General features: G+C 40.9%; 2 protein-coding genes across 3 annotated transcripts in view; one reads left to right on the top strand and one right to left on the bottom strand.

Annotated features, from left to right (window-relative positions):
* The window catches only part of RHOBTB3 (Rho related BTB domain containing 3), a 975,233-nt gene that overhangs the window by 304,733 nt on the left and 645,717 nt on the right, over positions 1 to 24,783 (bottom strand). The window lies entirely within an intron of this gene.
* The window catches only part of PCSK1 (proprotein convertase subtilisin/kexin type 1), a 41,335-nt gene that overhangs the window by 9,114 nt on the left and 7,438 nt on the right, over positions 1 to 24,783 (top strand). For both annotated transcript variants that reach the window (XM_049707071.1, XM_004263516.3), the window contains 7 exons: positions 247 to 393; positions 1,694 to 1,770; positions 7,405 to 7,493; positions 10,134 to 10,306; positions 11,323 to 11,535; positions 14,026 to 14,126; positions 22,215 to 22,448. In XM_049707071.1, the coding sequence (XP_049563028.1) occupies positions 247 to 393; positions 1,694 to 1,770; positions 7,405 to 7,493; positions 10,134 to 10,306; positions 11,323 to 11,535; positions 14,026 to 14,126; positions 22,215 to 22,448 (1,034 nt within the window). The remainder of the gene's footprint in view (positions 1 to 246; positions 394 to 1,693; positions 1,771 to 7,404; positions 7,494 to 10,133; positions 10,307 to 11,322; positions 11,536 to 14,025; positions 14,127 to 22,214; positions 22,449 to 24,783) is intronic.

The following is a 24,783-nucleotide window of genomic DNA, read 5'->3' on the forward strand; positions in this document are numbered from 1 at the left end:
GGGGCACAGGGTGATTCATCCTTTTGAGTGATTTTCCATTGGAACAACTGGAAAAAGAGCAGCACTCTGATGATTCACTTGGTCTCACCCTTAACTTTGTTTTTTTATTTCACCTAATTGCCCGCTTCTAACGAATAGAGTGACCCCAGGAAGAAGAAAGATGGGTCTCCAGACTGGAGCTTCAGTTCTTATTTTGCAGCAAACAAGTCATGGTTTTATCAATGCTTCTTGGTTTTTCTTTATCAGCAAGATACTAGGATGACTGCAGCCCTGCCCAAGCTGGACCTCCACGTGATACCTGTTTGGCAAAAAGGCATCACAGGCAAAGGAGTTGTTATCACTGTACTGGATGATGGCTTGGAGTGGAATCACACAGACATCTATGCCAACTATGTGAGTCTAAGCCCTCCCATTGCTGCAACTTAGGGAGTTGTCTACACTGACACACAGTTAGGACTTTGCTTCCCTCAAGCAGGAGGCTACTCTGATGTCAGCCCTGGTAATGACGGGCCACGGTTTTGCCACTTCCCTCACCCTTCTGCCAGTGCACATAAATTTTTTGTTTTTTTTGTATCACTGGGCATCGAAAGAATTTGCTGGAGCCAAGGATTGTACAAAAGCATGTGTTGGGGTAGGGGGAGGCACTTAACATCAGCTAAATTATTAAAAGCCATTCAAACTCTATGCCACTCAGTATTTGGGGACATGAAAGCAATCAAATCAAGCCTGATGCCTGAGACCATTTTCACAGTCTTCCTGCTGACATCCCTTATGGGTCAATATCTCTCACATTGTGAAGTTATGTGAATGTGATTCCTTCCATGCAAATCAAAGTGTGCACTACACAATACAAAAATGACAAGCTGAGAAAAGTTTACTAAAAATGGGAAATAAGTCAATGAAAGTTATTTACTTAATTGGTTATGAAGTTCTCCATAATATTTTAGGTCTTTAAATCAGTGTTTCATCTTGAATATTGTCCCTTGTCTTTCTCTCATCCTTTCTACTCAACCAACATTCCCCAGCTAAAGAGCAAAGGAAACAGGAAGGAAAAGAAGAGATGAAAAAGATTAGGAGTTATTAAAAGATATGGAAAACAAAAAGAAGTAGCAGTAGTAGTGATACAATTCTTACGTGGAAGATGTTTAAGTGTAGCAATCTGATTGCAAAGGGGGGTGAGACCTGGAAGCTTGTCTTGAATTTCAAGCACAGCCTCTTTAATTAAATTACATGTTTATTTTAACTGAGGAGGCTGAAGGAGATCACTGCAGACCTGAGCCCCAGCCCACAGCCAGCTCTTTGCACCTATATTCTTAAGAAAGATGAGCAGCAAAGTGTCACTAACTAGGGCTCTAGCTTAATTAAGCCATTCAAATTCTCTGGGCCTCAATTTTCTCATTTGGAAAATGAGGTGGTTGAACTAAGTAAACTTTGACTCCTGTTCTAATATCCTATGAGAGTCTATGAGCTAGAGGTTTGGAAACATTCACTGAGAATTGGATGATGACTCACTTTTCTGTGTATATCACCTCTGCCTGGTTTATGGGGATGATAAATGATCAGAAACTGGGCCAGAAACTCTAAAATGCAGACTTTCGAGCTATCAGCCAGGATGGGAATAGGATAGGGATAGAAGACTCGGAAAGTACTGCTTTTTTTACGATGCTACAGTGTTTTTTTGTTTTCTCTTTAGGATCCAGAGGCTAGCTATGATTTTAACGATAATGACCATGATCCATTTCCCCGATATGATCCCACAAATGAGAACAAGTGAGTAAATGTGGATTTGGGGGTGGGGGTGAGTGCTTTAAAATGCTTTTATCTTACTTGAGAAAATTACACTATAAATATAATCCACATTTGAGCTCTCAGAAAATGTTCGTGTACACCATCCATACCACAATATTTTGTTGCTTTTAAAACAGAAACAAAAGTTTCTATTTATATATTCCTTTGGGCTTATAGAACCATATTTCAATTAAACTTTCTTCTTACATTATGAAATGTTCCCCTCAAATGTTACTGAATAGTTATGGCTTTAAAAAAAATTGTTTGAGACATAAAGAATAAAAATCTGAGTCTACCCCCCCGCCCCCAATTCCTCTATGAATCGTTTATTACTAGCAACATGCTTGATGTTAGTCATGAAGAGAAATATAGATGACCAAGGTAACAAATCCCCATGACCTCCTATGTTGGCCACAACCATGCTCACTAGTTCCCTCAGAAGAATATGACAAGGCACCAGACGAGAAATACACCATGGGCTTGGCCCTCAAATCCAACACAGTCTCCGGGGCATTGGGCTAATTAGTAGCCTGTTCCAGAATTTCTGCTGGGTATTCTAAAGCTAAAGGGAAGAGAAAAAGGATATCTTCTGATCCCTAAATTAACTCTCCACAGCAGCCCCAAGGTGACGAGTGAGGCCACGAGTGAGGCCAAGAGCCAGACCCACCGAAGCAAGAGGCCAAATAAAGACCCAAAGGCAACAGACATTTTAACCTTTCTTTTCTTAGCTCCAAAGGAACTTCACCCTCTAGGCACACAGCCTCAAGTGTCCATGCCCATGTGAAAACTCATCTTTGTGCATAACGGTGTCTCTCACAGACTTCAAGGAGACATTCACACTTTCCTCTTCATTTGCTTTACCCAAAAGGAACTTGCACCAAAGCAGATGAAAGCCAAGGCAAAATGAGTGCTGCTACAAGTGGGGATGGAAAGAGCAAGTAGGGAAAAGCTCTTCGTGGATGCCACATAAAGTGCTTCCCTTTTCTTTCTTCCTCTCTCAGATTATTAACCACTTAGGGTCAATAGAGTTCTCTCTCTCTTGCTCTCAGTTTCCCTCTCCCCTTCTCCCTTATTTTCTCAGAATTCCCTTGTGGCTGGTGTAGTAATGTTGACCTAAAGTTGTTACTTTGGATTGTCCTCCAGGAGGCCAACAAACCCCAGGAAGGGAGGCTGGGGCTCCAGGACTTGGCCTCAACTTCCGAGTGTATATTTCTTCCTTGAGGGGAAGGGGAGGCTTGGGGAGGGTTCTTTCAGTACCATTTACTTCTTTTAGGGTTTATCTCTTAAAGGGGTTAACAGCAAACAGCCCTTGAGGTTAGAACATTCCAGCAACAATACAAAAGGAACCATGAGAGGGCACCCTTGGAGGAAAGTGGGATATCTCAGGAACTTAGAGCAGGACCCCCCGAGACAAACGTTCAGCCATATTTCTGAGTGAGGGCAGTGCAAGACCGGGAGGAACACATGTTCTTTTAGAGCATGACCTTGTAATGTTAGCCTGCCTGGTAGTGATGGCTTTGCCAATTACCAGGAGGGAGGATGACCTTGAGGAAATCACTCATCTCACTCTGCCTTTATTTTTTATTTCGTCTCCTAAAATGGTGACAAGGTATCTGTTCCCTACCCTCCTAAAAGAAGCTTCCTAAGGAAATGGGCAGTAAGTGCTTGGAAGAAAAGGACACTCTTCCTAGAATGAAGTAAACATGACAACTCTCAATCCATCCCCTTGATCAAGACTAAGAGGGAAATCTGCTCCCGACCACACGGGCACAGCTGAGGAGACTGTTAGCTGAAGGTGTCAGCCTCCTCCTTAGGCAGTGTGTACTGGGTCCGGCCCAGGATCCAAAGTGGGTGATAACTTGTGTGGTAGATGCATGATAGGTGAATACCTGGTGAAATGACATTCTCTAGAGTTTTGTACTCATGAGAAGGGGAATTCAGATGTCCCTCTTCCCTTCCCCCCCAAAAAAGGGACTCTCAATTTATGGTACTGATAATAGCCACATTTCCCCCAATTCACAGAGTTCCAAAGGCCCCAAGGAAGCAACCCATAATTGTATGTATTTTGTGCCTGAAAACTCTGAGCTTCCAGAGCATAGCAGACCGTGGACCTTGCACATAGCATAGAGTTAGTGTAGCATGGCCAAACAAGAGAGCACAGACTTTGCAGCTAGATTTAGATCAAATCTTAGATCTTCCACTTAATAGGTGAGTGACCTTGAGCAAATTATTTAACTTCTTTGTGACTAGTTTTATCATCTACTAAAGAGGTAATAATAGTACCTACTTCATTGGGTTCTTAGGGGGATTAAATAAGTTTATATATGTAATTGGCTTGGATAGTGCCTTGTATATAGAAAAAGTTAAATGTGTGCTATGATGATGATAATGATCAAGGTTTTTCATTTAGCAACTAAGGTAGACCTCCTTTCACTGAGAAAAAAAGCTTGACAAGAATAGTATCATCTGATAAGAGCAGAAGCAGAGACAATTTTCTAAGCCAATTCAGAATCTGCTATTTGAAAATTACACAATAAGCAGCTATCTCTCAGGGTCCTCTTGACTATGAACCAAAAAGCTAGCATCCCCATCATTTATCAAAATGTATAATAAAAGTAGAGTTACCCTTCTAGCATATTGTCAGAAATAAATCCCTTAGGTTTAGAAAATGAATGGCCCCATTTTGTCTTGGCCTTTATAGCAGTTAGAGACCTATTATCTCCCAATTCCAAGGGCATTATCTCTCCAAACTATCTGTGTTGCTGCTGTTCTTTATTACTATGTAAATGAGGTTAATAAAAACTACATTTGAATTCTCCTCTGCAAATCAAATGAGGAATCACTAAATAACAAAATCTTAAAAGTGCAGGTAACTCTTACTACTAATCTGGCATGAATTTGTGATCAGTATTTCAACACCAATTAAAGATTATTCTTCTATTTTATAACATGTGTGGCAAGGATATTTTAACTAGTACAATAGTAGTCTTTAAATTATCTTCTGGAATAATTTTTTAAAAATCAATTTGTTTAAATGCCAGTTATAACCATTGTTCTAAGATAATAGTGTTCTTTTATCTCAGAGCCTGATTTAAGGAAAGAAAACTGCAGGTCTAGGAAGAATGATATAGAACCACTTTAATAAAGTCTTTTTTTCTCAAGGTGTGCAGGTGAGAAGTGAGGATAAGAGGAGGCAAAGATATCAACCTCTATTTGTACCAAGATCCTGCACATTTTAAGAAAATAGTACTATGTAAAGAGAGATAAACACTATATAAAGAGAGACAAATAATAGGTAGTGTCATACCGCATCATTTTTAGGACAGAGGTACAATGCTGGAGATGTTTGCCAACAGGTTGATTCTGTAGGCCCTACCTGGAGACTTTGCTATCTTGGGCGCTGTCTTCCATCTTGTGTAAATGGAAATACAGGTGGTGGTGACTTCTGGTAGCATATTTTCCCGATGATGGCAAATGAATTTTCCCTTCCACAAAAGGAAAGAAGGCTAATCCACAGGCATAAGTTGCCTTCTATGTGTTCAATATGCATGCATGTCTCAGAGAATGGGTGTGTTGGTCAGGAGAGCTTCAGTTGCAAGTGAGAGAATCCTAACACAAAGATTAAGTAAAATGGAGATATGAAAATATTTTTCCCCAAGAGATGTTCAGCTTCAAGCATTGCAAGATCCAGAAACTCAAATAGTATGCCATCAGGACACCAATTACTCTGTATCCATCTCCTAGTGCTGCTCACCTCCACTTAGCTTCATTCTCAATAGAACACTGCCTGTTACCAAGATCCACATGGCTCACGTGGAACTTAAAGCCGAAGATTCTTGAGAAAGAATATAATTCTTTCCCCCAGAATCTGCATCAATTCTTGAAATGCTCTCTGGGAGGACAAGCCTCATGATAGAGAATCACAAGAAGTGAGCGAGGGCCACTTCCCAAAAGGGGGAAATGCTAGAAGACCAAAAAGAAGTGGGTGCCTGCTACATTAGGGAAGACTGTGAATTAAAGATAATTACATTGTTCTGACTTAGGACTCCTATCCAGTAGTAACATAAAGGAGGAACATCATTTAGTGGAAGGAGAACAGGAAATCATCTTTGGTATTTTAGGAAAAAAAGATAAGTGAAACAGGCGTATTTTATTTTATTTTTTTCCTTAGGAATTATTCTTTCTTTAATTCATAATACAAGTATTAAATAAATCAAGTATCAATATTTAGAATTTTTAAACTTTTTTTAGTGGTTTGAGAGATGGCAATTTTTAAAAATTAATTAATTAATGTATTGATTTTTGGCTACATTGGATCTTTGTTGCTACGTGCAGTCTTTCTCAAGTTGCAGCGAGCGGGGGCTACTCTTCGTTGCGAGGTGCAGGCTCCTCATTGCAGTGGTTTCTCTTGTTGCAGAGCACAGGCTCTAGGCATGCAGACTCAGTAGTTGTGGCTCACGGGCTCTAGAGTGCAGGCTCAGTAGTCATGGTGCACGGGCTTAGTTGCTCTGTGGCATGTGGGATCTTCCCAGACCAGGGATTGAAACAGGCTTATTTCAAATGACCCAGTCAATCTAGGATTTTTGTATTTCATGCTGGGCTAAATTAATTGATGTCTAGTACAGTAGTGTTCAAAGGGAGCTGGCTGACAGAGTTGCTCAGAGCTAACCCTTCCTCTTTTTTCCTCTATGTCAGCATATCTGGTCAGTGGCTCCTCCAAGGCACTAACAGCCTTCATGCTGCTCCCAGGAGCTTCCACAATGGAATAAAGTCATGAAGTAATCAAATTCACATTAAAGTTTCTCTCAACTTATTGACCCTCCTGAGGTCAGGGAAGTGATGGGAAAAGACAATCACTATCCCCAGAATTTCAGAATTGATACTTTAATGGTGGACTTTGGTCTGTTTTAGAGATGGATTTTTTTTTTTTTCCCCAAACACTCTGAAATCATAAATTACCCTCATTGTCCCTAGTTGCAAAACTAGTCTTGTTCAGGTTTCTGGTCCCAGTCAGAGTTGCAGGAGCACCCTGGTTTCCCAAATAGCCTGTAGTGTCTTGTTAAAACTTCAAAATCCTCTTGGTACCAGGAAACCTTCAGATGTTTTAGTCTGGTGTATGGTTAGAGGAGGAGAGGAGGGCTTGAGAGGGGGCTCTGTTTTACACATCCTACTAGGACTTGTACAGGTTAAACTAATCCAAGGAAGTCACTAGTGAGGGGAAGTGAGGAGTCACTTTAACACCAAAATTCTGGTACAGAAACCATTTCTTTGAGATGGTATCAGTAGCTAACACTTCCTGGGTTCTTACTATACACCAGCCACTTTCCTAAGTGTTCTGCATACAATATTTTATGGGATGCCACAATTCTTTGAGGACGAGTAACTTACCCAAGGTCACATCACTAGTTTGTGGCGGAAGCTAGAACTTGAACTCATATACTTGGGCTCTAGTACGTGTTCCCTTCAGCTGATACCTACACTTCATCTAATACCAATGGGAAGAAAACCAGCAACAAGCCTGACAAAAAGTTAACATATCCATGTACTATGGATTCAGATGCAACACCAATGTTTGTCCTCATTTACGTTTTATAAATCCTATTTTCTAATCCTCAGACATGGGACCAGATGTGCAGGAGAAATTGCCATGCAAGCAAATAATCACAAGTGTGGGGTCGGAGTTGCATACAATTCCAAAGTTGGAGGTAAAGCAAAGGTTGTTCCTGTAGTTTTGCACCTTAATTTGAGTCTTGCATTACCTGGTGTAAATGGGGTGGTGTGGGGGGACTTTTCAACAACCAGAGGAAGAAATGAACTCCATGCAAAATTTGCTACACGACTTGAATGTGATTTGCAAGCAAATCAATTGACTTGGATTCTTAGAAAATGATAGCTGAATATAGCCCATACGTCTTTGTTGGGTGGGAAAAGGAAATGTTGAATAGCTTTTGAAGCAAATCTAATTTTCTCTGTGTTCTGATTTAGAAGAGTTTGTTATTGAGTGCTTGCTAAGAGAACAGAAGCAGGAGGTAAATTTAGGCAAAGATTTTCCCTGCCTGTCAATTCTGTAGTCCTTTAGTTCATAACAAAGAACAGTTAAAAACAATAAAAAGAATACATACTTCTTATAGTAAGGAGCCAAAGGTTATCTGTGGTAGCAAAAATTTAGAATCTCTGGTTGTTTCAGTCAGTGTCTTTATAGGTAAGCATATGGTAAGTTCCATCAGGGCAATTTAATAAAGGAACTATTTACAAGAGCTAAAAGAAACCAACAAGAGACTAACTGATGTAAGCAGATGTTACCACCTTTAGACTTAATGGAGCAAGGGGAGGGAGTAGTCATGGAAACTGGAGAGAGAAAGCTGTGACCACATGAGACAGCCACCGGACAGGAGCTGTGGCCGTGAGTACAACAATGGAGCCGCTTCTAAGCAGGAGGGATCCAGGAATGAGTACCTCACTCTCCCCTCACCCCCAAACCTCCTGCTGCTGTTTCAGTTGGCTGAAACCAATGGGAAGACAAAAGAACCCACTGCTGCCATCCACGTTCCCATGAAAAAGGGTGCAGGGTGGATCTGCAGGGGCTCACAGAGAATAAAACACTTGTCTCTCCTCTTCACACTATCCCTGCCTCAGGCTTTCATGGTTATACTATGAATTTTGCATTTAGTTTGTTTTCTAAAACCACAACAAAACGATTCATTGTAGAACATGGCAATGACAGTAAAACTCCTTTAAGCTCTACCTGAGTATACCTTGAATCTGGCTTTGTATTCCGTTTCAGAAATCAAATAAATATACATCCTAGCATATAGAATGCATCTCTCACTATTACAGCACACTCCTAGATTTTAAGGGTCATTCTTGATTCCTTTATACCAGCATCGTCAAAATGCCATGTTAATTTAAAGAAAATGGAGGCAGGAGCACAAATTACATAATCACCTAGAAAAAGAATGTACTTTTTAAGTAATGATGAACTAAGTAGCTATAGTCTGTGAGAGAATCATCTCATCCCTTCATTTTATAGAGGAGGAATCAGAAGCAAAATTCTCCAGGAAACCAAAACACACCTACTGTATGTCCATCATTTACCTTCCAAGACATTATCCACATCCTGGAAGTTAACAGGATGGATTTGAGTGCCAGATTTCTGGGATTCAAGTCCCAGCTCCCAGCTGCAAGTTGTGTGGCCTTGGGCAAGTCCCTGTCCCTCTCTGGCCACAGTCTCTCTCCCTGTAAAATGGGGAGAATTACAGCACCCACCTCAAATGGTTGTCATAAGGATAAATGAGTTCATATGTTTAAGGCCTGTACAATGGTAGCCGCATATAGTATATCCTCAATGCACACGAGCTGTTATCATCCACATTTTACAGCTGAAGAAACTGAGGCACATAGAAGTTAAGTGGCTTGCCCAAGATCACAGAGCTAGTAAATAGCAGAGCTGGGATTTTTCTCCTAAATGCATTTTAAACAATTTTTTAAAAATAAATATAACTTCTACTAGTCATGTCAACTACCTGTTCTTTTACCCAAGCTCCATAGTAAATAATAGTGTGAAAATATAAAGCTGTGCACTCCATTGCATCATTAGCCTGAAGCCGGGAATAACCAGGTAGCTGCCTGGATCCGTCTAAATTGCTTTTGCCTTCCTGGCTCTTGAATACATGAGTCTGATGATGGGTGACAGCCTGTTGGAAAGCATAGAGCCACTGCATCTGCCTTCTCCTGATGAAAACCGATTCCCCCTCAGGAGTAAAATCCATGGCAATGATTTCATCCTTGAGATTATTTAGAAGAAAAGGAAGCATGTTCCCTGAAAATGTTTCTTAGCAAACACATAAAAGAATGGCCTCTGGGTTATTTTTAATCAGTGCTTAGAAACAAGAGTTTGTTCCCTATTTGTGGTTTCCTATTGTAAGTAGATCTTTTCAAGCTGCACGGTTTCCCGTACAGAGTCCTCTGTAAGGCACTGACCAGGCCACAGCCATTCATGGTATAGTCATGAGCAGGCATGTTGAGAGAGAGCTGTTTGATGCCTCTTTCTGAAAGCTATCCTGTCATTTTCAGGTTATCAGGGCAGCAGAGGGAGGGGAGACATTTTGTAAGTGACAACAACCATGGCCACACCACAGCACAGCACATAAGGAAGCTTATGCAGGCGGTGACTTGATCTCCCTGCTGTGCTTTTAGCAGCTGGGTCACAGTCATTTGGGACATACACTGGTTACCTATTTTTGACTCTTTTGGGAGTCCTTTAAAAAATGAATATTAAGAGCATCGTGCCATTCTACATGTACACACTGACATCAGCATATGTATTTGTCTGTTTTGCTGTTCAGGGATAAGGATGCTCGATGGCATTGTGACGGATGCTATTGAAGCCAGCTCAATTGGATTTAATCCTGGACATGTGGACATTTACAGTGCGAGCTGGGGCCCTAATGATGATGGGAAAACTGTGGAGGGGCCTGGCCGACTAGCCCAGAAGGCTTTTGAATATGGTGTCAAACAGGTGAGATGCTTAACACAGACCCACTTGAAATGAAACCTGACTGTTTGAATATGAGGAGAAGGGAAGGACACTTAGTTTATATGCATAGAAATGGTTGTGAACTTCTTGTTATTGTTTATGATTTGAAGTGCATTTAGAGAGCCAAATCGTCCTTAAAAGGGATGGAAGTTAAGGGTTAAGAAAGTTTTCCCCATTTGGGTCTGACATTCAACAGATATTCATTAGTCTTAGAATATTTACTTTCAAAAATACTCTGGATATGTCCTTTCTCATTTTCCTGCTGCTTTTGGATTTCTACATGAGGTAAACTACTACCCAGACTTCTTTCAAATACTCTGAAAATGCATCCTTAAATATAGCAATGTGCCACCTCCCTCTCTGCACGTGCCTGATGAATACTTGTGCCTTGGTTGTGTTTCTCTGTCACTGGGGTTGAGTGCATTCTTGCCAGGATTCTAAGGCCTCGTTCTGCACAGGATGAAACAAAAGTAGGAATTTTGGAGAGCACAAATTGAAAACTCATAGAAAGGGTAGCCTTGACGAGTTCCATTCAATTGAAGAGTCCCTTTTAATGCAGCTGCAAAGCAGATCTGAATAATGCCTGATTTTGTCATTCTATCAGTCAGCCAGAAGATTCAAGCAGAAAGAAAGGAAGTTCAAAGATTCAAGCGTAGTGACATAAGCCAAGGGAACAGTGAAGAAATTCGAGTGAGTGCTGAAGGCCAGATTATGAATCCACATAATAAAGAAAAAAGAGAAAAGTCCTCACTCAGCGCCATCCCAGAGAGGGCCCAGATGGAGGAGGGCTGGCAGCACCAGAGCTCAGTGGCTTATAACATACAGTCTCGCGAGAGTTCCAGTATCGATGCTGGAGGACCTGGAGTTGAAACAGACTCCAAATTACTCTTTCTGAGAACTTCATGCATGTATTTATATATTTGTTGGGGATTTTATTGGGATGTGACAGTGAGCCCAGGGATGATAATAGACGTGATATGTTTTGGCTTTTCCTTTAGGGGAGACAAGGAAAGGGCTCTATCTTCGTCTGGGCTTCTGGGAATGGGGGGCGTCAGGGAGATAACTGTGACTGTGATGGGTACACGGACAGTATCTACACCATCTCCATCAGCAGTGCCTCGCAGCAAGGCCTATCCCCCTGGTACGCTGAGAAGTGCTCCTCTACGCTGGCCACCTCGTACAGCAGCGGGGATTACACCGACCAGCGAATCGTAGGTTGCTTTTGTCTAACTCTCTCTGCTTAGGTAGGAGAACACGGCTCGCCTTCAGAAGGATCCTTTGGTCAAACCGATTTGCTTAAGCTTCATGTCTCAGCTGGGGAGACTCACACTTTGCTCACTTGAAGGGTGGGTATATATTGGGAAGTTTTCTCTCCCGGGCATAATGATGCTTCTGCCAAAATGATGTCGCCTCTCAGTCATTTTTAAACTCAGCCCTGAGAAGCCACCAATCTGTCATTACATATGGCCGAGACTCCAAATGTCTGTTCAGCTTGTGTGATGCCTCCCTGAAAACAGCCTTAAAGGAGATTTTAGGGCTGTTGGAGCTTTATCACCCTTGTACTTGTTGATCCTTTAATAGCAGGGAAAATGTCTGACTTGCCCTTTAGCAGATGATAAAAATACAGAGCATACACTGGCTATGTCTCCTAAGGATGGACGACCTACAGGAAAATAACAGTCTAAATTTCCCCTGAGGTGAACTTCTCAGCATCCAAATAAGGAGCTTAGGAAGGTTATATGCTCAGAGAACATCTCCAGCCCCCGCGTGGCTGTGCCTTTGTTTCCATGAGTCAGACTGCCAAGGGCAATTATTGGATTTCCCTTCAAGGGCATGATGATGAAGGCCCATTCGGGGGCTTTGAGAACAAAGAGAGGCACTTCTTTTCATTTAAGGATTGAAAGCCTCAAACTTAACTCCTGACACAGAAAGAACCAACCAGCTAAAGTATGTAGAGCCTAATCTCAGTAAAAAACCAGGTCATGATCCAATTAGATTGTGGGTAACCTGCCTAATAATTAGCCTTTGGAATGTGTGTAAAATTCATATTAATGGCATCTCAACAAAACTGTCAGAACTACGATCTTCACGCAGGATCACTCTTCCGGAACTCCCTGTTTCTGCAACCTACTCTAGTTTAGACAGTAAAACTATGGTCTCAACTTAGAAGCCCTGGCCTACCTCTCATGCCCATATCTTCAATTACTCAAAGAGACAGTAACATTCCACCTAGGGGTTCTTTACGGCAGGTATATCTTATACCCTGCTGTAAAGGAGCCTACCAGACATGTGCCCCACTTGCATTCACAGCCCCTGGCTCTTGATGACCCTGTGGGTGTTCAGAGTGGCTTTTCAAAAAATGGCCTGTGGTCCATTTCAGAGTCACCATTTCATAGACGGTCCCTCATCTGAGCCACTCTGCTGTGAAGCAGGAGGAAGAATTTCCATCTTTGTAAAGATCCCTCCTTAGGTAAATGAGCCATAGAAGAGACAGCTGGTGGATTCTATTTGAGACAGTTGCACTAACATAGCCTTTGTCTTACGCAAACCTCTTCCTCAGCACAGTCATCTCTGGGGCTTACTTGCGTCAACAGGTAAAAAGGGCAACCTTGCTTCCGCAGCCCCCAGAGGAACAGGGCCACCAGAACTTGAGATATTCAACGACTCCAAGTGGGAAGCCAAAGGAGGTGATAATAGAACAAACTGGTTTTTTTGTACCTCCCTCCCACACCTTGAACTCTCTAGCTAAAAATCATAGTGTGAGAGCCTGGGTGGGTGTCTTGTTAGTAATCCTTTGGCCCAAGTACTTGTTCAACCAACACCACTGTGGTCCTCAGGCAGACTAATTGGAAGTCTCTCTGGTTTCTTCCCTTCATCTCAGCAACCTCTTCACTAAGCTAAATTAGCCTGGGTAATTCCTTATGTGCAATCACATTGTGTGAAAATGCTTTCACAGACAGGATCTCATTTCAGCCTCAGAATAGGAGTCAAGAAATATCAACCTCATTTGACAGATGGGGAAACCAAGTGGCTTGCCCATGGGACACATCTACTGAGTGGCAGGTTTAGAATTTGAGCCCAGATCTAAGTCCAGCACACTTTCATTTGAAAAACTCGCCATGTTCATCAAAGTACAAATGCGACACTAACTCATGGCCATCAGATTACGTCAACAGTGAGTGCAAACCACACACTAGACACGTTTTGTGCAAATAGTTCAAGTGGCCCAGATCAGGATGGCTTTACCTCCTCGCGCTGAAGAGGCAGTCAAATGTCAATCTGAAGGCAGAAGGGAATTGTGCCTGAGGCAAAACTTCTAAATATGCCAGGCCAAACACAATGGACCTGATGATTAATGGGCCAGCATGATTCACCGTGATTTTGAAACACTCCCTTTCTTACAGACAGCATTTCATTTGGGAATCTCAGAAGAGAAAAAAAATTCATAGTGGGAGGACTTCATCCCCAGAAAAAGGCATTCTGATGCCAGAATTATAGACAAGTTGCATATAGAGGAGAGTGAGCTAAAACATCAGCAGATGGCAAACATCCGCCTGTAGTTTAGAGGAGGAAGTAGGGAATCGAATCAGCTGGGCTTCCTGATCCTAACAGATGCAGCCCTCGGTAGGGCTAACCCCCGGGGACAGGATCACACTCCTCACATGTTCTCCCATGTTTCTTTCTTTCCTGGTGCCCCTCAGACGAGTGCTGACCTGCACAACGACTGCACAGAGACCCACACAGGCACCTCTGCCTCAGCACCCCTGGCTGCTGGCATCTTCGCTCTGGCCCTGGAAGCAAAGTAAGGCCCAGAATGCGTCTAATCACCTGTAAAAAGCTGTTTCTCCTTCTTTGTCATAGCATATATATTTTTTCTGAATATATGGTTACAGTGGAAAACTACAAAAAATAATAAAAAAATAAGCTCTCTTCCTGTCAACATCTCAATGTAGATTTAATACACACACTTATCTTGCAACATTGGAATCTTAATTCACACACTGTTTTGTAATTTTTTTTTTCTTTTTTTTTTTGCGGTACCCGGGCCTCTCACTGTTGTGGCCTCTCCCGTTGCGGAGCACAGGCTCCGGACGCGCAGGCTCAGCGGCCATGGCTCACGGGCCCAGCCGCTCCGCGGCATGTGGGATCCTCCCGGACTGGGGCACGAACCCGTATCCCCTGCATCGACAGGCAGACACTCAACCACTGCGCCACCAGGGAAGCCCTATTTTGTAAATTTTTTAATCCACCTATATTAAGAGCACTTTCTCATATCTAAAACTCATGCTCTCCTCCCACTCAGTCCTCTCCAGTCCTCCTACTACTCAGCTATAAGGCCTTCTCACTTCTGTTTATTCCCACCAAGAAAGACTTTGTCCAGATAACTTCCTGTGGGTAGTGTTAGGAATAATAAGTTTAAAAAACATCCTTTTTTTTTTAGATTATATAAGCCCCATCCTAGAGCTGATATAACACATCAGGGGACATGAGAATTAAAAACAGGACTTTTATCTTTTTGTAGTATACCATTATATAAATGCAAATTTTATTAAGGCCATTTCATGCTCAAACACCCTTGTCCATAGATATCAGTTATCATTTCTGATAATTTCCTTAAGATAAACACTAACGATTGGAATTTTTGGGTCAAAGGGCATGCATGTTTTAATGATTTTGATACATATTGACAAGTTACTGTTGATAAAGATGGTACCATTTTGTATTCCCACCAGCAGTATATGTGTGAGAGTGCCAGTTTCCTAAACCCTTATCAAACCTACTTTTATTATCTTTTAAAATGTTTGCTACTTTGTTAGGTGAAAATGGCATCTCATCTCTATATGCTTTTATTTCATTACTAATGAAGCTCAATATTTTATATTCTTTTGCCATTTATCATCTGTGACTGTTTATGACCTTGATTTTGTTTTATGGCCTTAGTTAGAAAAGCTACTAATGCTTGGTTAGTTTGACATTTACCTTTTAATTTTACTTACATGTAATTTTTAATGTAATGAAGTTAATATGTATACGGTTATCTTTGTTAGTCTCTTTAAGCTTTTTTTCCTTTTTATGCTCAGAAAAATCTTTACAACTCCAAATTATATACACATTTATTTATATGTCTTTTATTATGGTTCTTTAACCATATTTATGTTCTAAATCCCCCTGGAATTTATTTTAGTGTATGTTACCAAAAAGAGGTTTAGCAACATTTTTCCCTTCATAATAGTTATTCAATAGTCTAATACTTAATACAGAGGAAAAAATGTTCCGATGTTGTGTGGTGAGAAATCTTTAAATGTTAAGTCAGGTGCATGGTTGCATGATAGAGGACGTGTTAAAACTTGTAAATTACTATTATCCTTCCTAATAAGGAAGTTATCTTAGAAGAACATCCATATTCTCTACAGAGAGGACAAAGCAATTCCTTCATGTCAGGTTCAGTAGATGAGGTGAGGTTCACAGTAGTAGAAGAACTGAACTCCTTGGCCCGGGCCATAGCTGGAAAAGCCCTGCAGCTGCTGAGGAGAGTCCAGCATTGTTCCAGGAGCCCTGGAGCCTCCTGTGGAGTTGTGGTTTAGTCCCTGGTATCTCAGTTATGCAATGGCCACAGCGGCTAAGAAAGATAGGCCTAGTAAGGCTTGTATCAAGAGTCTACCTACTTGGAGGGGCTGGAAAGATACTGATAAAGGAAGAGCAAATCCAGATGCCCGATCAGAAACAGGGAAATCTGAAGCTCTTGAATCCAACAGAAAAGCTATGTTCAGAATCTGAGTCCAGTTGTAACAGGAAGGGGATGGACAGAGGGCAAAGTCTAAAGACACAAGCTTTGACTGGCATCAGCAGACCCAAACCAAATTTGAGGAAAGATAATCTAAGCAGTGAAAAGTGCAAGGAACACCTGGCTTCAAGTTCTAGGCGTATCACTAGCTATGTGACCTTAGGCAAATTAAGAGGGCTCAATTTATCATCTATAGAACGGAAGGGTCAGATCAGATCATTTTTTTTCGAACATTTTCCCTTTACAAAATCCTCCAGCTTGAAACTGAAGGTATCAGCATATAGAGATCATCTAACATGAATTGCTGAGGTTGGTGGTAAGAGGTCCAGAGTGAAAGAAATAAGGTCCTATAAAGGCAAGTAGTTATACACACGTAGTGAAACAAGATCATGATATTTATGATTTTAGGATACAAGCTTTTAGCTCCAGGGAGCTTTTAAAAGAAAACCATCCTTAAAATCTTGTCTTCCCTACCCAACACCTATCAGATGCATGCAAATGTAACTAGCCAGACCTAGCCCATCCTTGTCTAGTGACCAGAATAGTAGAAACACCCATCTAGCTGAACAGATGTAATGTTATTTTGACCAAGAACTGAAATTTTAAAAGTGTAATCTCTGACTTCTAAAATTTCAAACCTTCTATTTCTGTATAAGGAGAAAGTGATTAAGAATGATCTAGCCTTATTAATCTCAGTTAATTCCTAATGGACTATGTATAAAGCAGGGGCTCCATGGATTGTTATGAAATACGTGGGGTCCATGAACTTCTTTGAAACTAGATGCAGAAATGTTTGGGAGTGCGTGTCTGGCATTTTGGGGGGAATGGTTTGTAGGTTCCATCAGATTCTCACACTGCTCACGATTTAAGAGACATTAAGAGTCTATGATCTCCCTGGTGCATGTAATAAGAATTTAATTCTTTTCGTTTTGATTCAATCATCAGTAAGATGGCCATAATCTATCTTAACATTCATAAACTTCCTGCCAAAGTACATACAGATTATTGGGATGTCTGTTCTCAACTGGGCAGTTTTCTTAGCTCCATTCAATTGTCTATACCCAAATGACTATTTCAGAAAATCTGAATGCCAGAATTTCTAGAAGAGTCCCTAGACAATCAAGATTGGAAGAATCATTTAACCATGTGCTTCTCCTCAAGGAACAACTATGGAGACTGAAGAACAACTCTGGGCTAAATTTATCAAGGATAATAACATTCAGTATTTATCAGCCTCTTACCATGGCCGGACACTGTGCTAACCTCTTTATATACAAGACCAACTCTAATCCTTACAACAGTCTTGTGACACAGAAATTATTAATTGCATTTTACTAAGGAAGAAACTGAGACTTAGAGAGGTTGAGAAATGTAACCAAGTTCCCACAAAAGATTCAAACTTAGGTCTGTCTGACCCCAAAGCCTGTACTACCAGCAGCTACGGGACACTGCCTCCTATAGTCCTGTGAGGGAGGGGAAAGTTCATCCCCTCAAAGAAAGAGGAGTTAAGAAGATTGAGACTGATAAAGAAACATCTTAACTCATATTTATGAGTTCTGAATAAAAGGCTCCTGTCATGCATATTACCTACTATGCTGCATTAAATATGGGACTCTGGGGAAAGGGAAGAGGAGAGGGAAGGAGAAAGAATGATTTCTGGCTCAAAGAATAGTTTCTGGGGCAAATGTACAGAGGAATACTTTCCTTCCCTAAAAGAGTGTTTCTCAAACACCAGCATACAGTCATCACCTTGGGTGTTTATTTAGTTTGCAGATTCCCGGGTCCAACCGCCAGTGACTCAGATTCAGAAGTTTCTGATATTCCAGGCAATGTTTATGCTGGTAGTTACCTTAGCCAAAATTTGAGAAACAGCTGCTATGAAGGGTTACCTTACAACTGTATTTTCCTACAATCTCACTGGGCTGTGACTGTAAAGATGCCCATTAGGATACTTAATAGGCATATCCTGGAAATATATATATATATATTATAAATAATACACACACGCGCACACACACACACACACACACACACACACACACACACTAAGAGACAGGAATTCCTTGGATAAATGCCTGTGGTACTATTATACTTAAGAAAGATGGCAGACAGTAACCTGTCTTTTGAGGGGAGAGCAAAGAATCAGAATAATTTTTAATAAAGAACAAAAAGTGAAACATTGAATCCCTTCACATCTTTGGAGGTATTAAACAAACAGATGAACCAATCTTCTGTTTTCATTAAAGGTTAGAGGATGGGAAACGGACTTTCAAAGTTGCGTGAAACCTTTGGATAAATCACATCAAAGAAATCCTTGACTCAGTGGATTGTGAAATGTTGGAAAGTCTCTAGGTTAGAAAATCTTCAACATCTAGGCTTATCTAATTGTGATTAGAGGCTAACCCACGTAGCCTTTAAGATTTTTCCCCTTAGAGTTTTGTCTCCAGATTACTTTACCTACACTCTTCTAATTAGAAGCAATGCTTAATTTCAGTGTTTAATTCCAAAGCCCTTATTTTCTATAAACACAGCCTTGATTAGCAACCCAATGTAATTTTTAAAAAATTTAATTATTCTGGATGCCACTGAGGAGTGAGTTGCTAATTAACAGAGGAAGACTGTCCGGAATGAGATGCACTATTGTTAGAAGCTCCTTTTCATTTACCAAATGCACTCACTCAAATGAAAAATAGGCTTAATTTTCCTAATTGCATGACAATGAAGCCTCTTTGAATATTTTGCAAAGAATAGGTAAAAGAAAATTAAAAAACAAAATCTGCAACTAAATAAAAAACAATTCTCTAACTGTAGAAATGTAGAAAATCTGCTTTGTGTTCGATTATCATGATTATCAAGACCATGCCTCCTTACTACATATCCTCATCCCAACCTACACACACACACACACACACACACACACACACACATGCCCGCACTGAGAGTCCAAGTGGGAAATTGGTGTGTTGCCCAGAGACCCCCCTGATAAGAGGCTTTTACCTAAAACTCCCTTTAAAAGACTGGAAGCAAGAATTTCAATAAAGTGCCATATAGGCCAGAACTAGTTTCCACTTTCAGAAAATAAGCCACTTCTGCTCAGCTAGTTAATTATTCCTCCGTGTGGGATGGCCAATGTGGAAACAAGATCTACAATGAAGTATGTATGGTATTGGGCAGACTGGAGCTCTGAATAATATGGAATTTTCAAGATTGTCATACTCAACCACTCATCTTATAGATGAGTCCACTCAGGCCCAGGGAGATGAAGTGCTTTGCTTAAGATCACACAGGTCTTTGGCAGTAGAATATAATTTAATGTGCCTTCTATTACTCCCTATTCTGACCCCTAATTGTCTTAATTAGTTATATGCTTGTATTCTTTCTTCCAACTCCTATTATTTTAGGTATAACATAAAACTGCCTAGACAGTTTTTTTCCAATATACATAGAAAATCATGCCCTGCCCTCAGATATTTTGATTCAGTAGGTTCAGGCCTTTATCAGTCACTCTCTGTGCTGTTTGTCAGGAGCTCAGCTGAGCAGAGAGAAAGCATATTGAGCTGCCAGGGGTCAGGGTAGCTTTAAAGCAACAGACCAAAAATGAAAGAGTTAAGCCTTTCATCACTTACTGTGATGGTAAAGGCCAGAGTCTAAAACCAGAGAAAACACTGACTCTCCCTATTCCATTTTCCCCCATGGAAAGGTGCACCAGCTGATGGTCAGGTGAAAGCATGGACATGGGGGTTGTCTCACTGTTGAGGAAGCCCCAACAGAAGGCTCTGGTAGCTTTATGGACTCTGGGGTGGGGTGGGGTGAGGGGGAAGGCTCGGAGTGGAGAAGTACTGGGTACTGAGTCAGAGTGGGGAGAAGTATCTTCGAGGTTCCTTCTCCTCCCCCATTAGGAGGCCTTGGCTGAGGGCCTGAAGAAGAGCTTTGCCCAAGGCCTCAGATAAGGAGACCTAGGCACGAAGGCGCAGGGCCTAGGAATGTAAATATGGGAAAAGCTTGATGGGGGAGGAAGGCCTGAGTCCTTGACTGCAGCTCCCTTCAGAGATGGTGATGCACGGGCTGTGCACTCAAACTGGGGTGGAGAGGACAGCTTCCCCATGAGGCCCACCAGATAGAGCCTTTGCAGCGCTCATGATGAGGACTTAGATCTTAGTCAGCAACAGACTCCTCAGTGTTTAGGAATGTGTATTGCCTCTTGCTTGTCACCAGGGGTTTGTTAAACCAGTCCATGATGGGCTCTGGGGAGAAGATAGCAAGTTGAGACAGATTCCCCTGATGGTTGTTTCACAACCTAGTGGTAAGATAGAAACCTTGAAGACTCAACACTTAGGCATTTATTATTTAATAAATAATGCTTGATTGGCTTGGTAGAAACAATGCAGGTCTCAAAGCTAAGGAAAAGCTTGAGATCATGAAAGACTCTAATGACTAATAGCAGTAAGTTTTAAAATTGTATTTAAGGCTAGTTAAACACTTGCACACACTCAATCATCCAACCAACTGATATTTACCAAGCATATATACCCTGCACCTGGCATACTTCTGAGTGCTTGGTACACATCAGAGAACAAGATGGATAAAAATCTCAGCCCTTCTCCCAGCTGATTCTAGCAGGGGAGACAGACATTAATAATACACAAAACAAATGAGTTGCTCAGTATGTTAGAAGATGATAAGCACTATGAAAGAAAAAAAAAGTATAGCAAGGCAAGGGAGCTCAGGAGTATTTGGGGAGAATTGAAATCTTAAATAGGGTGATCAGGGAAGGTTTCATATTCATTATAACAGACCTGACAATCCCATGCATCTCTGATTTATCTTTATATTGCTGCTAAATTAATTTTGCCAAGACTCCTCATTATACCATTCCCTTGCTCAAAAATCCTCAATGGCTCCCCTTTACCCAAACGATAAAGTATAAGCTCCTTTTCCTGGCATTCAAGGCCCTCACCATCCGGCTCAGTACTCCAGCTCACCTCTTCCTTGCTTCAGTAAACAAGACTATTCACTGTACTCTGGTCACATCCTATCCTTCCCCTGTCAGAGATTTTGACCCATTGCCTCATCCCCTGTTCTCTCTCTTTCAACTTTTTGACATTCTACCCACCCTTTAAAAATCAACTCAAATATTTCCTCCTAGAAAAGCCATCCTAGATCTTTCCATCCCAAAAGAATTCTTTCTCTTCAAAGTTCTACAGTACATTATGCTATGAATACAGCATTCAGCAGATATATTATAGTTATTGAAAGACTTAGTTCATTTACTTGATTGTACACTTCTTAAAAACATGAACTACCTCCTTGAATATCCCCACACTATTCAGCATGGTGCCTTGTAAGAATGATCTCAAGTAGCTAAGAGCTTCTTGACACTTTTGCTATATAAAGAAAAGAGATAAAAAATATTTAAGAGTTGGGCTTCCCTGGTGGCGCAGTGGTTGAGAGTCCGCCTGCCGATGCAGGGGACATGGGTTCGTGCCCCGGTCTGGAGGATCCCACATGCCGCGGAGCGGCTGGGCCCGTGAGCCATGGCCGCTGAGCCTGCGCATCCGGAGCCTGTGCTCCGCATCGGGAGAGGCCATGACAGTGAGAGGCCTGTGTACCGCAAAAAAATTAAAAAAAAAAAATTATATATATATATATTTAAGAGTAGGTAGCCAGCCCATGTCTAAATCTGAGTGTTCCTAAGAAGGAAGTCAAAAGCTCAACTGTGGGTTCATAATGCTGAAAATACTAAGGCTGTTAATGAACAGCAGAAGATTGGAGGGCACAAAGAAAGTGCTGTCATTTTAAATTTTTGCTCCAGTTAAATGTAAGTACATAGGAATCAGGGGCCAAGTTCTACTTTTCTACAATGCTGAAAACCAATTTTACTCATGCTAAGATTGTAACTTATGTGGTATGAGGAGAAGTTTTCAAGACTGTATTTTAAATTATGAATGAAAGACATAACAATAGTGATACACACAAAATTTACATAAGCACAGTTGCAAAAGATACCTCATCATCTCTGAATGGAGATGATTGTTTTTAGCACTTGCTTTTGCAAGGAAACTTCTTTTTGTCCCTTAAAGATTCTTTGGGTCACTTCCTCTCCAGTCCAAATCTCACCTGGCGAGATATGCAGCACTTGGTTGTCTGGACCTCTGAGTATGACCCACTGGCCAATAACCCTGGATGGAAAAAGAATGGAGCAGGCTTGATGGTGAATAGTCGATTTGGATTCGGGTTGCTAAATGCCAAAGCTCTGGTGGATTTAGCTGATCCCAGGACCTGGAGCAGTGTGCCTGAGAAGAAGGAGTGTGTTGTAAAGGACAATGACTTTGAGCCCAGGTAAGTGTCTCCAGGAATTTTAAACAAATGTGTGTCCATGGCACTATTTGAGTATGACATTTGTCACTCTGCCTAATTTTTCTCACCTACCCTTCTGAAGTAGATGGAGATGGCATTTGTCAGTGTTCCCTGTGTGTCCATGAGGAATCACAGAGATCAAAGATTTGCAAATCATGTTAACATATTTGTATTTTCCTCTCATAGCCTACCAACAAGATAGCAGTAAGTTAATGTGCACAATTGTTTTATATATCACTAAGAAAAATCATTGCCAATTAAACTATTACCAACCATCAGTTCTTTAATATTCATTCCAAATTCAAAGATGTTAAAGTTTTTTTTAATGCATCTTAGAAATGATGAAATGCAGTACTTGCCAACCAGTGTTACCCCAAACCTACTTCCAAAAGAACCTCGCTTCATGCCACAGTGCTTTGTGATTCATGACTTTCCTTCCGTGAAGGATCTTTTATCATATGGCTTTCAATTAGACTACACCTCTCACACTACATCTAGCTACGGAAGCAGAATCTCGTATCAAGGCAACTGCAATTATACTGAAGACCCACTCACACAAAATACCCAAGGGTGGGAGGCTTGGAGGCCCTGCATTAGGGAGAGAAAATCATTTCTTAAGAGGGTATATTTCAGTATTGGACCACTTTTTGAAGGCTATAAGGCAAATCTGCTTGAATTCAATGCCATGGCAAATAGCATTGTATTTAAGTATCTGTGTCTTCCTTAACATTTTTTTTCCTTTTTTCCCTTTTTATTTTATTGTGTTAAGAAGTCTTAACATGAGATCTACCCTCTTAAATTTTAAGTGTACAATACATAATTGTTAACTATAGGTACAATGTACAACTGATCTCTAGAACTTATTTATCTTGCTTAAAGTTTATGCCCAGTGATTAGGAATTCTCCATTCCCCCCACAAGCCTCAGGCAACCAACATTCCACTCTTTGATTCTATGAGTATTTTAGATTCCTCATATAAGTAGAATCATGCAATATTTATCTACCTGTGACTGGTTTATTCACTCAGCACAATGTCCTCAAGTTGTATCCATATTGTCACATAAAGCAGAATTTCCTTCTTTTTTAAAGCTAATATTCCATTGTATGTATGGAATATTACACATTCTTTATCCATTCATCTGTTGATGAATATCTAGGTTGTTTCCACATCTTGGCTACTGTGACTAATACTGCAATGAACATGGGAGTGCTAATATCTCTTTGAGATCCTGGTTTCAATTCTTGTGATAAATATCCAGAAGTGAGACTGCTGTATCATACGGCAGTTTTATTTTTTTTTAGGAAACTTCATACTGTTTTCCATAGTGGCTGTACCATTTTGCACTCCCACCAATTGTGCAAGGGCTCCAATTTCTCCACATGCTCATCAACACTTTGTCTTTTTTCTTTTTTTTAGTAATAGTCATCTGACTCTTAACAGGTGTTTTTTTTTTTTGCGGTACGCGGGGGCCTCTCACTGTTGTGGCCTCTCCCGTTGCGGAGCACAGGCTCCGGACACGCAGGCTCAGCGGCCATAGCTCACGGGCCCAGCTGCTCCGTGGCATGTGGGATCTTCCCAGACCGGGGCATGGAACCCATGTCCCTTGCATCGGCGGGCGGAATCTCAACCACTGCGCCACCAGGGAAGCCCCTTGACAGGTGTTTTGATGTGGGTTTTGATTTGCATTTCCCTGATGATTAATGATGGTAAACACTTTTTTTTCACATACCTATTGGTCATTTGTATGTCCTCTTTGGAGAAATGTTAATTTAGGTCCTTAGTTCATTTTTGAATCAGGTTGTTGGTTTTTTTGCTATTGAGTTGTAGGAGTTCTTATATATTTTAGAGATTAACCCTTTATCAGATATTGTCTACCATTCTGCAGGTTGCCATTTCAGTTTGATTGTTTCCTTTGCTGTGCAGAGGCTTTTTAGTTTGATGTAGTCCTACTCGTTTATTTTTTGTGTGTGTGCTGCCTGTGCTTTTAATGTCATATCCATTAAATCAGTGCCAAGACCAATGTCATGAAGCTTTTTCCCTGTTTTCTTCTAGGAGTTTTACAGTTTCAGGTCTAATGGGTGGGTTTATGTCTGGGATCTCTATTCTGTTCTATTGGCTTGTATTTCTGTCTTTATGCCAGTACTATACTTTTTTCTTTTGAAGTATAGTTGATGTACAATATTATATAAGTTGCAGATGTAAAATATAGTGATTTACAATTTTTAAAGTTTATACTCCATTTATAATTATTATAAAATATTGGTTATATTCCCTGTGTTGTACAATATACCTTATAGCTTATTTTATACCTAAGAG

Source organism: Orcinus orca, chromosome 3 (genome assembly GCF_937001465.1).
Source record: "Orcinus orca chromosome 3, mOrcOrc1.1, whole genome shotgun sequence".
NCBI lineage: Eukaryota > Metazoa > Chordata > Mammalia > Artiodactyla > Delphinidae > Orcinus > Orcinus orca.